The sequence below is a fragment of the Anabas testudineus genome, chromosome 17 (assembly GCF_900324465.2).
Source record: "Anabas testudineus chromosome 17, fAnaTes1.2, whole genome shotgun sequence".
NCBI lineage: Eukaryota > Metazoa > Chordata > Actinopteri > Anabantiformes > Anabantidae > Anabas > Anabas testudineus.
This window is the reverse complement of record NC_046626.1, coordinates 18,891,956-18,908,824: the sequence shown is the minus strand read 5'-3', so window position 1 is coordinate 18,908,824 and position 16,869 is coordinate 18,891,956. Positions and strand designations below refer to the sequence as shown.

At 40.1% G+C, this 16,869-nt stretch overlaps 2 protein-coding genes across 2 annotated transcripts in view; one reads left to right on the top strand and one right to left on the bottom strand.

Moving 5' to 3' along the window:
• tesk2 (testis associated actin remodelling kinase 2) overlaps window positions 1-13,246 on the top strand; it is a 26,074-nt gene extending 12,828 nt beyond the window's left edge. Inside the window, exons 6-13 of the mRNA XM_026374835.1 lie at window positions 3,007-3,153; window positions 4,227-4,309; window positions 5,637-5,721; window positions 6,055-6,138; window positions 6,860-6,946; window positions 7,905-8,043; window positions 9,530-10,063; window positions 10,490-13,246. Coding sequence (XP_026230620.1) covers window positions 3,007-3,153; window positions 4,227-4,309; window positions 5,637-5,721; window positions 6,055-6,138; window positions 6,860-6,946; window positions 7,905-8,043; window positions 9,530-10,063; window positions 10,490-10,791 — 1,461 coding nt within the window. The 3' untranslated portion in view covers window positions 10,792-13,246. The remainder of the gene's footprint in view (window positions 1-3,006; window positions 3,154-4,226; window positions 4,310-5,636; window positions 5,722-6,054; window positions 6,139-6,859; window positions 6,947-7,904; window positions 8,044-9,529; window positions 10,064-10,489) is intronic.
• Window positions 12,508-16,869, bottom strand: si:ch211-155e24.3 (C2H2-type zinc finger protein). Its single transcript, XM_026374867.1, has 4 exons — window positions 16,522-16,869; window positions 16,308-16,429; window positions 15,607-15,709; window positions 12,508-15,406 (listed from the first exon to the last, which is right to left on the bottom strand). The coding sequence occupies exons 1-4, from the start codon at window positions 16,733-16,735 to the stop codon at window positions 14,463-14,465; spliced, it is 1,383 nt and encodes a 460-aa protein (XP_026230652.1). The 5' UTR covers window positions 16,736-16,869; the 3' UTR covers window positions 12,508-14,462.

Below are 16,869 nucleotides of genomic sequence, written 5' to 3'. Positions count from 1 at the left end.
TATTCTAGGAAACACATGAATATACGTGCACACTGTGGTGGGTCTTGTGTTTCTGCTGCAGGGTAAGCAGGTCCTGTTGTGTTGTCAGGACACAAACTAAATGCTCTGACCATGGTAGCAGACCCATGCTGAGTTGTTACATGGGTCCCCTTATGAAGCTGTGGGGCCACAGAGGAAATGGAGGATAAAGTTAATGTATGGCTGCAAGCAACTACAGAAAATTACTTTCTCTCACACAGACTCACAGAAGTCCAACAAAAAAGTGAAGCATTCTGGCTTTGAGCACGTACTGAACTAATCTGAATGTGAAACTTATCCAGAGACAAAGTCAAAGTGAGCAGTAAAGCCTCCCAAATATCTTATTTTCTGTATAAATATAATAATTTTCCTGGGGACTCATCAAAATATTTATAAAGATTCTGCAACACATAGGTTCCTTCACCTCCTTCAACAGTTTCACATAACAGTGAGACCTTGAAGCCTGAAAGATGTGGTGAATGATTTTTGGTGCTGAGCTTTGTCCTGAAACTCAATCAAATGCACCTTATAGGAAATGCTACTGCAGTCATGATCCGGGCTAAATGTAAGTCGTGACCCATGTAGGATTATACTGCTGACTGAAGCTGCTCCCAACAGCACACAAATATTCTTTTGTTTGGCTCTTTTAAGGGTTTTTAACCTGGAACACAGGCAGTGTAACAGATCAGTTTCCACAACAGTTGTGACCAACCGTATGTTTCTCATTTCCTAAATACATTACACTGGATAATGGCAAGGCTCCTACATCTCTCAAATATGTGCTGCTAAGTAATTACTGTGGTATATCAGTAACATCACAATGGGATAAAGCAAATTCCAGGGAAGAGGCTTTTTCAAATGTGACTTTACTCCCATCCAGTTACGTTTAGTTGACATAGAAGTTGCACTCTTCTGCTTAACAATGTGATTTTCATTTTGGACCAGGCACAGTTTGCAGTCAGTGCATAATCTGTGAGGGTGGCAATAAAAAGGGTACTGTCTAAATCTTAAATGAGCTGATAAAGGAATGAAGTTGGATTAGTCTAAGGTTTAACTTCAGTGGCATTTTCCCCTCTTTCCCCCCAAATCTCACCAGGCAGACAACAGATGTTGAACTCTGTGGCTACTGAGGAATTTGTTGACCAAATACTGTAATCCGCCGATGTCTTTAAATGATGTGTGTGTGTGTGTGTGTGCATGTGAATGTGAATGTGAAAATTTGAGGGCACAAGACCACAGGGAGCTTATCCTTTTGGGGTCGGTCATTTGACTTTGCACATATGCATAGGAACACACTTTTTTTTATTGTACAGTCCCCCAGACTTATAGCTGGTGCCATAAAATGGTGCCTTTCAGCTTTTATTTTTAGAGTTCACGTATTACTTTAAATACAGTGGTAGTGTGACTAATTACAATTCAGGAAAACAGTTGTAGGTTATAACATTATACTGCAGCTGTAACAAATGGTCAGTTTAGATTATCCAGCCAGAATCTTCACAGTGTCAAAACATTATGCTGCAAATATTTAGACCCATTTTATTTTCAGCTAAGCATCACTGGTAAAGCATATTTTCTATATATTTACACATTTAGTCATCTGGCAGATGCTTTTATCCAAAGTAGGGTTATTCAAGGAGAGAAAAAAGGTAGGCAGGTGCTGTTGACTTGACCACTCTGTAGGCAAGGGTCTGAGCTTTAAACCTGATGTGGGCAGTTACAGGAAGCCTGTGCAGAGATCTGAGGAGTGGTGTAATGTGTGTCAAAAATTAGACATGCTGCTGCATTTTGGATAATCTGGAAGGGTTTGATAGTGAATGCTGCTAACACCGTCAGTAAAGAAACAATTCTGTTTCTATGTTTAAACATCCCGAGTTTGCAGAGTGAGCCAGTTGTGTTTGTGTTTATTGTATGTTCCCAATACTTTTCATTTAAAAACCTACTGCAGACAAATGCATGATTATTATTTGTTGATGTTGAACCTCCACAAGATGTGATGGTGTGAAGATCCATTTATACAAACCTCTACATTGTAATATTTTACTAAGATTAGCTGATAAGAAATCCAGTTTATTCAGTTGCATGAAGAAGTAGAGACATATCCTCGTTTTGTGCCAGTCAGTTACACCAGCGATATGTAACATGGGATTAGCATGTCATTTGCATACAAATATTTGGATAGGTTCTTCTGGATCAAAGCTGATAGACAAAGCGAAGACTGTGAATACTTCTAAACCCACTGAGCTGATTTACCTTCCTGGCTGCCCACTCTTCAGCCTGTATAGTGTTCAGATGGTTCATATGTAATGTAGATAATTTTATTCAGCCAGTTTGACCAGACAGCCTGCCAGGCAGATAGCCAGGCCATCTGTAGTAGTACCAACTAGTCAGTTATGCACTCTATGCTAGTCAGGCAGTTGTTTTGCATGTTGAGGTTAAAAATTATTTAGTATGTAGTTTATTTATATATTTTAGCCACATATTGAGTTAGTACAGCAGTTGATCAGTACATTCTCAAGCCTGTTGTTCCTGTTACTGGTTAGAGTGATATGCTGCTATGATTACAGCTGTCACACTAACAACAAGAATCACACATTTAATTCCTGTGAAAAGTCATCTGTCATTCCCCGCAACTCACTGAGACAGTAGGCATATGCAGACAAACAGGAACATTTAGGTTTTAGTGTAGAAATGCATTATTAATTAATACCACTTATTAATTCAAACAAATTATGCGATCAAGTATGCAGCTACACAACACAGTTGTATAGCTCATGGGTTGTTTTAAAAATGTGTTTTGTACATAGCGTAAAATCAAAAATAACATTTTCATCAGTTTCTCAGACCTATCTCCTTTCTTTGAAATGATTTTTCCATTTAATGTCCTTGTGCTTCTATGTTGATTTGCAAATATATTTGTGTATGGCCTGTTCATCTGTTGGCATTCATTTGTGTATTGTGTGTTTTCTGTGAATCTTTCCCTGTCCCCAGTACATCAACGGTGGTAACCTGGAGCAGCTTCTAGACAGCAACAAACACCTGAGCTGGCCCACCAGAGTGAAATTGGCATGTGATATTGCCAGTGGTCTGGCCTACTTACACTCCAAAGGCATTTTCCACCGGGACCTCACCTCCAAGGTAAGCTAGATGTTGATGAGGTATTTTTGGTGTAGAGACACAGGTATTGCTCTGCAGTCAGCAGCAAAGTTTAGCATACTAAATAGTAAATGGTATATATGTGGCCACTCACAATGTATTTAAGAAGCACTGTTAATTGAAATGCTTTTTTTTTAAATAGATTCAAGATTGAAGTAATTGTCCAAAACACTGATACAGTGGAAAAAAACAAAACACACAGCTTATTATTTAAATGTACATCTTTAGAACACTGATTACATTGATAGTGTTTGGTCCCATGATAATTAACAATGGACACGAGTCCAAAGCTGCCAAAGTTGGTGACTCTAAATTTTCCGTAGGTGTGAATGTGAGTGTGAATGGTTGTCTGTATCTATACATCAGCCCTGTGATAAACTGGTGACCTGTCCTGGGTGTACCCAGCTGGGATTGGCTCCAGCACCCCTGTGACCCTTCATAGGAAAAGTGGTTAGGAATGAATTTAACTTCCCGGGAAGAGAACACAGTGTTGCTCTTGGATGTGATAAAGTGTACCAGTCAGCTTCCACTTTTCCAAAGAACAGGGACATAATGCACTCTGCTGTAAAGCCATATTCATTGTTTGTTTAACCTTATAGGTGGTTATTTGTAGAATAAAAAGTGCACAATGAAATTTAAGTGATTTAAGAGGAAGACAGCTTGACTCAGTACCTTGGCTGCTAAATGTCCATTTGTTAATTGTCATGTTAGAAGACATGTAAATGTGAAAATGTTATTAGCAGTGCACGTACCATTTTGAACAGCACCACTGCAACACCGCTTGGATAATATTAATGGCCACTGCTACAATAAGCGGCAACATATTTACATATTATTCCTCCTAGGGTGAAGAGTACAAACTGAAATGTTAATTTGTACAGAGAATAACATGTACAGTAAACTGGTATAGAAAGTTGATGTCCTCATGTCAACTAGGAAGTGGAGGTTTGACTGACATTGCTAAGCCACAGAAGTTTTTTTTTTTTTTAAACCCCTAGTGTTGCAACTTCCTTAGCTAAACATGTTAATAGTGATAATGTTTTCTGTATTCACAGAACTGCCTGATCAAATGTGATGACAACGGCTACACAGCAGTAGTGGGAGATTTTGGCCTGGCAGAAAAGATCCCCACTAATGTGTAAGAAGTCTTTATTAGTTATAATGAGCATAACCTAAAAAAGTGAAAGGTCATTTCATCCTCCTAGCATCATGCTTTATTAATACATGGATTGGGAATTTTAATATGATCATTGAATCTAATGACTATGTAGTCTTAAAGTGTCTATGTTGAGAATTACCACCCATGTTGGGTGAAGTGGAGCTTTGTTGCTACTTTGAACTCACTGCTGCACAATCACCAAATGGGAAACAGTGAATGAAAGAAAGACAAACGTAAAGTGGTTAAAGCCCCAGAACCTGAGCAAAACGGAGATTAAGTGAAGTAGTGCTAATTGTCTGTTTGTTAGCTTAGTTTGTTTTTTCTGTCCCCTAGTGGTGAAAAATCTAGTGGTGCAGCTTTAAAAGCTTCATCAATCTGCAGCAGCATAACCCGTTGTCTGTCTGTTACTTTGGAGTAACAACATCGACTGGGTTAACGTATCTTCTCTGCCTGTTACATATAAATAGAGAAAAACCAGCATGTGTTCATTGTGTCCCTGTCTGTTCTCCATTAGAATGATTTCGCACTTTACCATGTTTGCTGTTGTAGCTATTTGTAACTCACTTAAGAGTTTCTCTCCTTCTCCTCCTCCTCATTCCAAGCACAGGGTTATTTATTAACACAAGAGTCAGGCACTAACATTAACAGTTCACATTCTCTGCTTTAGTGTTTTGATAACAGGAGGATGCTGCAAGTGCAGGGTTGTAGTAAAAGTTATGCTACAGTAGCACAAAGACGAACTTGAGAAGCCAAAATTATAATTTATAAAAGTCTCTATGAAGTGCAAAGATGTACATTCAATTCAATATGTAGCCACAGTTACCTTTTATTTCCTTATGTGACGAGGTGCAGTTTTGCACTAGCAAATTGCACTTGCTTATTTCACATAAACATTTGAGACGCAAAGTCTTGCCCAACGCCACCTAATATAAATCCAACCTGAATAAAACGTGTTTAACTGAAAGGAACAGAGAGTACACATTCAATATACGCACAATTGTGCGTGAAGACATGTACTAGAAAGCCTAACCCTATGTTGTAACCTTTCAGCTGTTGCTCTGCATTCGTCATTAACACACAACATAAACAGGGCCAGGTCAGGCTTTTTGTCCTGGTGCTGCACTGGGAGAATAATTTCAAATCAAATTTCAACAAATGTGATATTTTTACCCTCAAATGCAAAGTTCAGGAGGCAGCTCAAAGTCTTTAAAGTTCTTTGAATGTTCTGGCACAGATGACTTCCTCTTTTTGATGAAATGTTGCATATAATCTGTCAAATATTCTGTGGGTGTGTTACTGTATTTAGTGCTGAAGGAGAGAAGCTGTCAGTTGTTGGTTCTCCTTTCTGGATGGCCCCAGAGGTGCTGAGAGATGAGGCCTACAATGAGAAGGTAAAGTCACCACCTTTTATCCTCTGGCCTTTACTTTTGAAGCACTTAATACCAAGCAACAGTGTTGGCGTTGTGTGGAAAATAAGCTCCAATAAGAAGAGAACTTAAACGAAACCTGGGGTAAAATGGACTGTAGATAAATACGATTCATACGTTATAAATAATACACAGTTTCAACTTGTGGATTTTGTGGAAAGTATTTTTTTTTCTATCAGAAAGTACAGATATTAGTGAGTTTAGAAATTTGGGAAAAAACACTTTTTAGAAAAAAAAGGATGACTATCTTCTGCTGTTTGCATTTATCCATGTGTGTCCATTTATGTCTATTTTTAGGCAGATGTATTTTCCTATGGAATAATCCTGTGTGAGATCATTGCTAGAATCCAGGCCGATCCGGATTTCCTACCACGAACAGAGGTGACTGCTCAACTCTCCTGCTTTCCACCCTCTAACCTTGCGATGCTTCGTCTGTCTGTTTGCTTTGTACACAGGTTGATCTCTGGTTTCCCACAGTCATGTTTACACTGGGAAACATTCACATGATGCATACAGAGCAGAAACGTGTTTAAGTATTATTAAAGTCATGCTGGCAAAATGTCAACTAAACTTCTGTACGTTGTCATTATTTTAATCTCCAAGCTTATATCTATGAGGCAAATATTTGTTATTTAACATGTGAAGTATGTATAGGATTTTAACATTGTTATCAATCTTATTCTCATTTCAACTTTCAACTTGTGTTAAAGAAACCTTAGAAATAATTCACTTGGCAATTTTCTCTTGCAGAAGCTGAGTCTAATTAGGAAGCTTATATATAGACGCATGTATGAATTTAACATGTTTGACTACTGTTAGAAATGATCGTCCCTTCCCTTCTTTATGTGGATTGTGCCTCTAAGCCAGACCTAGAAACGAGTGTTATATTGTCAGTCCATGATAGTCTGCAAACATCAGAGAACTTGGCAGTCAGCAGGACAACGTCAGAGGGATTAGTCTGACATGAAACTGGCTTTTGGCAGAAGAGTTGCAGTATGTCAAACATGTAACGAAGCTCTGTCTGTGACATTATCCTTTTGGTAAATGATTGTTAAAGATGAATTTCCTGTTTGACTTCGATATCGTATTTCTGAACATCCAGAACTTCGGCCTGGACTACCACATGTTCCAGCACATGGTTGGAGACTGTCCACCTGACTTCCTCCAGCTGGCTTTCAACTGCTGCAATGTGAGTCCACCACGCTCCTGCCCACTCGGTTTCAGAGTTTCTAACATCCAAAATGATGATTCTCAGAATATTTTAAGAAGCAGAACGGAACAGGAGACAGCAGTCTTAATGTAGCTTGTAAAGGGATTTAGCTTCCTGCTTCCTCCCTTCAGTCTGCCTGTAATGATCAGATGTTTATAGCAAACTCATTCCATGTTGAGAAAAGCATTTCCCCAAATAGCTACCTTGGTTTTCTAAACTAGTTTCATTTTCAGTTTCTTAAATAACTTTTATTCTCTTGTTCAGAAATAGAGAGAAAATCTTATTATCTGAATAATCAGATTGTAGTTCACTGCCCAGGGGTCCTTTTATTCTCTAAAATCCGGATCAGTTACTTGGCAGATTGAGCTTTTCACAATCAATCATGCATTGGTTTATGAAGCAGGAATATTAAGTAAATCATGTTTTTTTTCAAATGAGAATTTGAATTTTGTTTTACTCACATAATTACAGGACTCGACCTGTGAACTGCTGTGAACTTAAAGTTTTTTCATGTCATATAATTTTAAATCACAGGGGATAAGGGCATTAAAGATATTGTAGCACCCTGCTGATTAATCCTATCTTGAATCCCTCCATCCCTTCTTATCTCCGTCTTTTGTCTCTTTTTTATCATCCTTGTCTCTCTTGTACTCCATCCATGTCTTTCCCCAGACTACAGACATAAATTAAATTTTTTTCTTTCATTCTCTTAACTTATGCACCTTTTTCCATGTTGCACAGCAAATTTATTTATCTACTTCCACTTACTCTTGGCCCATTTTGTTTTGTTCCCCCGTCATTTTTCATTTTTTGAAATGCATGTGTTAGAAATAATCCTGATGTAGTATGTTTTCTCTATACTATTCTAATAAGTCCAATCTTTTGCTGCCTTTGTGCCATGTCCTGCTTCTTCATATGTGATTATTTTCCCTTCCAGATGGATCCTAAACTCCGTCCGTCCTTCACAGACATCGTCAGACACCTAGAGGAGATCCTTGCTCGCCTTAAAGTAGAGGAGATGGAGCACGAGTGTGTCCAGCTCAGCGGGGACAATGACAAGAAGACTATACCCAAAGGTACCAGTGTTGTACACACAAAGTCAAACTAAAATGAAGGCGCCTTTCATTTTAGTTCTAACTTTACTTAAAATGTCACCTTATATTGTTTGAAGAAAGCTGCTAATTCAGTCATGTGAAGGGAACGTGTTGTGATGGGAAGCTGTGATCCAAGAGAGCAACAGAAATCAATTTAATTTCCCCTACATACAGGCTCTTCTTCTAGTCTGTCAGTCAATATCTCACTGGTTATCCGGTGAGCAAAGAGCCCGACTGAGACCTCTCACCGGCCCCAGCACCAGTTCCTCTTGCAAAGTACACAGTTGATTCGATGTTTGTACATGCTTGTCACTTACAAGCAAATTGTTGACATTGCCCACAACCAAACATACAACCAGATTTGCTTAAACCAGATTTTAACTTCAGTTCCATTTTCAGCCAGAGAATAATATACACTACTTACACTGTAATATCTGTATCATCCAACTGGGGTCTCTATACCCCTGAATGTTATTGGAAGATCATCATTACAAAAGCTTAACAAGACAAATACAGTGAGTGTTTTAACCTTCATCTGGTTATCAGTGTCACACTTCACAGAACCAGAACTCCAACCTAAAATCTTTGAAAGTTGATGATATAAACTTCATTTTGACATGAAGAGTGAAAGTGGTCTGAGATAAACATTCCCACTTTGAGATACTTGATCCATGCAGGCAAAGGTTTCACTTCTAATTTAGTCAGGACCGTCGCCATCATGTCTGACTGTGATGGAGACGGAGCCAGGGGGCTTTAATGTTTTTGCGTAGAGGGGCCAAATGGCTCCTTTTCCTCAAGACGACACTTTGTGAAGAAGGAGAACACAAACATATGACGTCACAGGATGCAGGAGCGATTCTAATTGTTGACAAATGTGGTTTATTGCATCTGGTGTTGTATTGTAAATCAGGATGAAACCAACAGAACACAGTCAGAGCCTGCTGACATAAGAAATATCTCATATGTAGCTAATATAGTGTGAAAATCGTGACTTGGATCTTACTGCTCTTCTGCTCTCTTCCTGCCTCTTTGCTCTCAGTCAGCTAGATGTTTTCCTGGTTGGCTTATTTATTTACATGCAGCACCATTGTAAGTAATTGTAAGATTGTATTTCTGTGCAGTGTGAGCAACCCCTGAAAACCTCAAACCCATCATTTGTCAGTACTTTTCCTGTTTTCATTACTATTATATAAAGGTTATGACATTAAAATTCCACAAATGTAAGAGAAACAGTCCCCCTCAGTGTATTATGAAACTTTTGAAGAACAGATATTCATAGGAGTCAGGATTAGACTCTGTGCAGGATTTGACTTGTGTTGCCATCTAGTGGTTACATTTGATTTTACATTAGACTTTATCCCTCAAGACTTCTAGTTTCTGTTAACAAGTCACAGATAAACTACTAAATGTACGACTGATCATTTTATATAAGCCAGCCACACAAACTTCCTCTGTCTCTTTGATCAAGGTGAGAAGATCCAGGGCTTCAAGCGACTGAACCCTCTTGGTTTCCAGGATGGCAAAATCCCACCGAAATCGCCCCGCCCCCGACGGAACATCTGGCTCAGCCGCAGCCAATCGGACATCTTCTCCTGCAAACCAGGAAGAAAAATAAATGTCCTAGATCCTTACTATAACCCCCCCACTATTCATCGAGCCTCCAAACCGTGCAAGGTCAACCCATTCACCGCCCGAGAAGACCTGTGCGGGGGCAAGATCAAGTTTTTCGATGTGCCCAGCAAATCCGTCTTTTCGTTGGTGTTTGACCTGAACTCACCTCCAGGGAGTGTGTTCAGTAACCTGTCATCTACCTGTGGACCTGTGGGACCCCAACAGGAAGCATCTTATTATTGGCAGCAGCTGCCAGGACGGCAGTGTCACTCCTTACCAGTGTCCCCCCAGGTACCCCGCTCTGAGGTTTTCCACATCGCCGCTGATGTTAGCGCCAGTAACAATGGTTCTGTTAACTGTAACTCCAGTCAACTCTCCACAACACTGCCAGGTGAGTCTTCAGATGAGAGAGTTGTTTTATACAGTGTTGGAATAAATGTGTGCAGGTTATTTACAAAGCGCAGGAAACAGCATGGGTGAAATTGGAATTCACCTGATTTTGATTGATTGCGGTTGCTGCTTTTGCAAAAATGTGGTTTCTGACCGTTTTTACCAGCAGGAAGAAGTTTCAAGAACTAAGCTGCAGACATGGGTTTATTCCGACTTATCACTGGATAAACAAACGAACGAAAATACAAGCTCGAATTGTTTGTTCTATCTGCACATGTGTATTGATGAGGTTCAACCTTTTCTTATTAACAAATCAAAAAAGAGGTCATGGTGAGACAGATATAGAAACAAAACTTTCTCTCGTCTCAGTTTGTCCTAAAGTACAAAGTACAAATAGCTTTAATTCCTTTATTTTTTTTTCTGTTAGCAACTAATTCCAGATGTGACGCAGGCCTGATTGGAAATGACATCCGGCAGAAGGCAGTGCTGAGTGGCTGGGCGAAGAAATACGTCGTGGTTGAGATCCCACCTTACTGCAGGCAGAGAGGAGGGCAGGATGACGGAGAGACGGAAGGGAGGAAGGAGGGAAACGATGAGGATATGTTCGGGGAGAGCTGGTCTCCGATGGTCCCCAGCAGTGAGAGAGACAGTGGAGAGGCAATGGACTGCTCCAGCAGCCTGGAGGAAGAGGAAGCACGAGACAGAGGGACACACATGTGTTCAGTGTAACAGTGTTCAGCAATGTGCACACACAGAGGAAGGAGGAGAAGATGTGGTAGCTTCAGACTGAAGGAGACTTTCAACCCTGGATGTGCTGATGTGGAGGCAGTGGGAACTGTTAACCAACTTAACCAACAGACCTGACAGATTTCAACAAGATCCAGCAAAAATGAAACAAAAAGAAGAAGGAGCGCTTGATTTTTATCTGTCAAGTGAATGTTTCATGTAAGAAATTATCCAAGCACGTCTGATTTATATTAACAACTGTTTTTTAAAGCTGTTATTGCCCACAACTCTCAAGTTAGTACAAAAAGGCTTTTGACAACACAGCGGACACTGAGCATAGAGATTATTTTTGAAAGGTTGTTTATATTTAACATTATGAAATGATGTCGATTTTTCCCCTTAGAGATTTCTCATGTTTGGCATCTTGTCTACAAGAGGTACTGAACACCCACTGTGTCGTGTATGTGAAAATGTTTAAAATCCAAAAATATGTTTTGATACTTTCCCCATGTCCTTAGTTAGATGATGGCTTAAACTAATTATAATCAAATTCTAATTTATAATTAATGTGTGTCTGAAGGACACAGGGACAGCTGTACAATATCAAGTCATCCTAGCAAACTCAAACTACTGCAGCGATAAATATTCACAGTCTAAATCTACCCGGGACATTAGTCATTTCTGTGCAGTCCAATCCAAACGTCCTGGAGGTCGTGTTTTAATTTCTTCAGTAAGCTCAGCACTCATAATCACCTCCACGACCTTCTAGTTGGTTTTAACATCTTGTATCTCATTAACTTCAAGTATAGCAGAGAGGCACAAGATGCAAACTGTTGTTGTTGTTGTGACATCAAATGAACACAAACTTTGGGCAAATGTGAATTTTGTAAGAATTTTTTTTCCCTTTAGAAGTTGCTGCTCAGAACTCAGTTCACCAGTCACATATGTAAGAACATTACATGTAAAAAGTTTGAAAAACAGAGAGTTAACATCCTAAAACTAGATTAAAGCGAAACTGTCTAACTTTTGAAACACAAACTAACAAAATCTTCCTCTTAGAAATAAAAAAAAGACAAAAATGCACCTTAGGAAAACTCAGGGATTTGAATCCTGTGGCCTTAAAATGCTGTAAAAGCATTCAACATTACTGAGTTATTGTGACTTTCTCCCTCTTTATTTTACACCCTTAAGTTTAAATTTAAGATCATTTTAGAGGAGCTCCCACAACATGTGATCAGGGTCAAGAAGGCAGAATTCACTTATTAAACTCATTTATAAAGTCTTAAGTTTTAATATGCCATCATAATTAGTTACTAGTTTTGTCCCAATCCACATATGTTCTGCAAAAGTTATAAAGTTTCGCTTTAAACCTGAAATGTAGAGAAACAAGAAGCAATGAAAATTATACATGAACTGCATACAAAAAAGGTAAATTCATGATGTTAACAACCTGCAAATACAACTAGGAACAGTGTTAAGAAACTCACAGTGTTTAGATCCCAGTGAGTGGACTGGTGTTGGAGACTGAGTTTAAATCACCCTCTAAAATGTGTGACTAGGTTTAATTTCAACTTCAGTTTTAAGGAAAAAAGAATCAAAAAGCTCAAAAACACTTATTTATTTGAATCCTTTTTATTTTAAAGGAACTTGATCTTTTCAAATGGAGAGAAATGTTGTGTTTCAGGTCTCAGATGTGCTCAAGTGCCTGATTGAGTTTGAATTTTTCCTTGAAAAGATAGACGTGTGTGTATGTTTTCTTTCGATTGAATCATATTTCCTGTAGACTGAGACTCAGAAACACTCCATTATGTGGTTGCTGCTAACATTTAGTAGAAATCAATTCAATTTAATTGGACTTCTCTGGATAATCTCTAATGTTCTTTAACATACTCCAGTGACTATCCCCTCCACAGATTTGGTGTGAGACTTGTCACTCTGTTGTGTTGTCCACTGCTGTGCTTCCAGACGTGGTGGAAGAGCTGAAATTTGAACGTGTCACAGACGGGGTTGGAGCGTTTATTCAACTTTAATGAGTATTTAAATCATCTCATCGGGGAGATTTGTTTCACATCAAAACCGTTGTCAGTGTTCTCCTGAATGTTTTCAGTGTAAAACTAAAGGACTGTTATGAAATTAGATTTAGAACATGATGACCTGTGTTTCCTTCTCCTCCATTACGTGTTCATGATGCTCATGTTATATCCTGCACATCTCAGTCAGATCACTTCAGTAGGAACTAAAATGCACTTGTACAGTGATACATATATACAGTGATCTCCTCTTAAAATACCTATCACTACTTTTCTATGCAACAAATGTAACTCCTGCACACTGTTGAAAGGATAGAGGATCTAATTTGATATTTATGAGAACGTTTTCCATGTCTTACCTTTGTATATTTGTGTAAAGAGTTTGTTACCTGCCTCGATGAATACAGATTGCAATGTTTTTGCTGATCAAACGACAAAGCTTCCATGAGTTTTACTTGTCTCTCTGTCTTATTCAAAGTCGTTTTAAAATCATTTTAACTTTCAGATTTACTTTACTGACACGTGGCCAGAACGCGTCAAAAGATTCAGACTTTACATCCTAATCAAGTGACGTCAAACTGGTTTCTAAAGGTAAGACATGTCAGACCAGCATTTGAACTAATTATTGAATCATTAATTTAAGTCTTAAGTTAGTTTGTCAGGGGGTGCTGGTAACACACCGTGTGCAGATATCTGGTAGTTCCCCTTCTATGATCACACCTTGACAGCTTTTACACTTTGGTTTTGGAATCGCAGGTCAGGTGACACCTTCATGTTTAATGCAAAGGTCACGCGTGGATTTTAATATCCTGGACACATTTTTAAATAGTAGCTCATTAACATTTCTGTCTTTGTGGTTGATTGTTGCACATCACAACAATAAAACCTGTAAAAACATGACACATCTGTCAGGACGCCCACATGTCCTGAGGCACAGGAGTTTACGTCCTAACATGTCTGTATTTGTATTCTCAGTTAATTTAATGGCATCATGTTTTTTGAATGTCCATCCGTATGTACGGCCACCCAATCTTTGCAAACGCAGTATATTACCAGCACATCACAACTATTAGACTGATGATACTGAGCTGTCACAGGATCATATTTAATGGGATTTACACAAACCGTGAATTAACATAGTTACTGACAACAGGTCTCATCTAAATCACTCTCTGTGATCTTGGAACCTTCTCTTCTGTCAAACTCAACCATCACAGTGTTGTTATGTTTAATATAATGTGACAATATGACTATTGGTGCTTCCCCAATACCATTCATACAAAAGATCATTTATAAAAACACTGACACACTGATCACTGATGGTTTACCTCACCTAAAACAGAGAACAGCGTCATTCATGCAAGAAAAACTGTTCCACTGTGTCGGTGGTTTTACAGAGAGTGGTAGGAAAACGTATTTACAGAAACCTGTGTGGCACTTATTTGAAACAGGGCAGCTAAGGTTGTACGTACATGTTTCGCAGTTTGACTTTAAAACCACGCTGGTCTGACACAAGCTAAATCAGAGCTGGAACAATGAGTTGATTAATCACTTAGTTGACTGATTTACTAATTTCGTGTAATATTAATGTCAGTTTCAAACAGTTAAAGACGTAAACGATGGGAGTTTTAACCCCATGTGAGGTCAGTGTGCTGTTTTCTGGTGGGACTTGAGGCTGGAGCGCTGGGTGAAGCACTTCCCGCACAGCGAGCACTCGTAGGGCTTCTCCCCGCTGTGCACCACCGCGTGTCTGATCAGGTTGCACTGCTTGGTGAAGCTGCGACCGCACTGCAGGCAGCTGAAAGGCTTCTCACCCGTGTGACTCCTGAGGTGCTCCTTGAGCTGACTGAACCTCATGAAGCTTTTGTCGCAGTACGTACAGCTGAATCTTTTCTCGCCAATGCCGGGCGTCCAGGGCGCCCTCATCCTCCTCACCAGGCTGAAGCTGGTGCGGCTGTGCCCACGGAAAGTGGAGGCTGCTGGATTTGGCACCATCAGATCCTCATGTGGTTGAGGGGCGGAGGCTCTGCACTGATGCTGTGACTGCTGAGGAATGGAGCTTTGATCGATGGAGTTAATCTGCGTTAAAGCTCCGTGTCCTTCATCTGGTTGAGGTCTTTTACATCCAAACGTTCTGACTCGTCTCTTCATTCGCGCTGCGCTCACCATGACTGATTTCCCTACAGAGTGGATTCTGGGTACCACGTCCTGGAAGTGCAAGCTGCTCTGAGGTGTGAACACAGTGGGAATCTGCTCAAACTGTTGTCCAGCATACGAGAAGCTTGAATCAGCAGCTTCTCTGCTGGACCACAGCTGACCGTCACCTTCTTCTGACATAAATCTGTGGCCTGAATCGAGCGGAGCCGCGTTCTCATCGGGTTCTTCCTCTTTCTCGTGTTTGACCACGATTCCTGTCTCTCCCTGGTTTGTGTCCGGCTGCTGCTCTGGGAACGTGTCGTAGCCATCAGCTGGGGAAACCATAGATCCAGCATCAGCAGAGTTCTCAGCTGAGTGGTAATGGTCCACATAGTTGTCGGTCTGCACAGACTGAGGGTCTTTGAAACGTGCTGGCTCCTCAGCAACAGACACTAAAAGAACAAAAAACAGCACAGAGTCTTAAAGCTCATCAACTTTTACCATCTCCTCTATTTACACAGAGCAATAAACAAGTAAGTTTTAAGTTGCATTTCCGGTCCATTGTCCTTCTGATATGCTGGAGTTACACATTCTGAAACAACATCACCTTAAACACCTTCATACAGAGCTGTGTGTGTACGTTTGGACTCACTCAGCTTCTCCTCCGGGTTGTTCTTCCACATGTCGTCCTCTGAACGCTCCTCTTTGATCTGTATGTGTCCAGCTTCACTTCCAACAGGATCCACGTCTGCACACTGCAACACCAGACTCGACATTTAAACTTCGTAAGATACACGAAGACACGTACACAGGTTGTGCTAATAAACTGCACACTCAGCCACACTGAGTGTACACGTAACTACTGTAGACCGATTATAGATGCAGTAATTAAATGGGAATAAAATATGATAACATGCAGATTTGTGCTGTTTATGGCTTTGGAAGATAGTGAGAGTAAATATAAATCAGAAATATACGGTAAAATCCAAATAAATATCCACCAATTGTCATTTTTTAGGCTATATTAATGGGAAAAAGAGACAAATCGTTTATTTTAGCATCTCAAACAGAGGATTTCTGTGTTTCTATGTCATATATCATTGTGCAATGTTGGCATCTGCAGACAAGACACTCAGCAACCAAATGGAGGAAATTCATAATAAATACAGTATCATATGTTAAACATATTTGGAGTTCGGACTGTTGGTGTGACACTAGTTATTTAAAGACATTTCTTTGTGCACTAGAACTACAACGGGTATTTGTTTCTAGCATTTGTTGGAGAAATGACCAATTGTTTAGTCAAAAGACAATAAATATCCCATCAATAAACATCTGTTGTAGGCTTCATACCTGTTGGGGTTGATTTTGGACGCCAGCCTCCACCTGTCTGTCCCACAGTGCACTGGGTTTCTCTTTGTTCAAAACTATTTTCACTACAGGAGAGAATCTCTCTGCAGCTGGAGGATAAAACACTGATGGAGAAAACAGAGACAGACATGTCAGAAAGTGCAGACACTAACTTGACAGCTGCTCTTCTGTGATATCCTCATGTCTCCAACCTCACCTTTCCTCTTGGCTCGGATCCTGGTCCTCCTCAGCTCTGCCTCCATCACCTCACACTTCCTCTTCAGCAGGTCGATGTCCCCCCGGCTCCGGCTCACCTCCAGCCTCAGCACCGCGCAGCTGTCATCCACACGCCGGTTTATCTCCGCCACAGCCGCCTTGGCCAGGACCTCCATGACGGACAGCACCTGGCTCTGGAAGCTGTAGTTCTCCATCTTGCTGCTTCAGCTTCTTATTACAATAAATATTTAGACCTGCACAGTCCTGTATGATGCTCAATAACAGGAAAAACGCACACAAACAGCTGATGAGAGTATAGTGCTCGTCATTTGTTGAGGTGTGTGCTGTA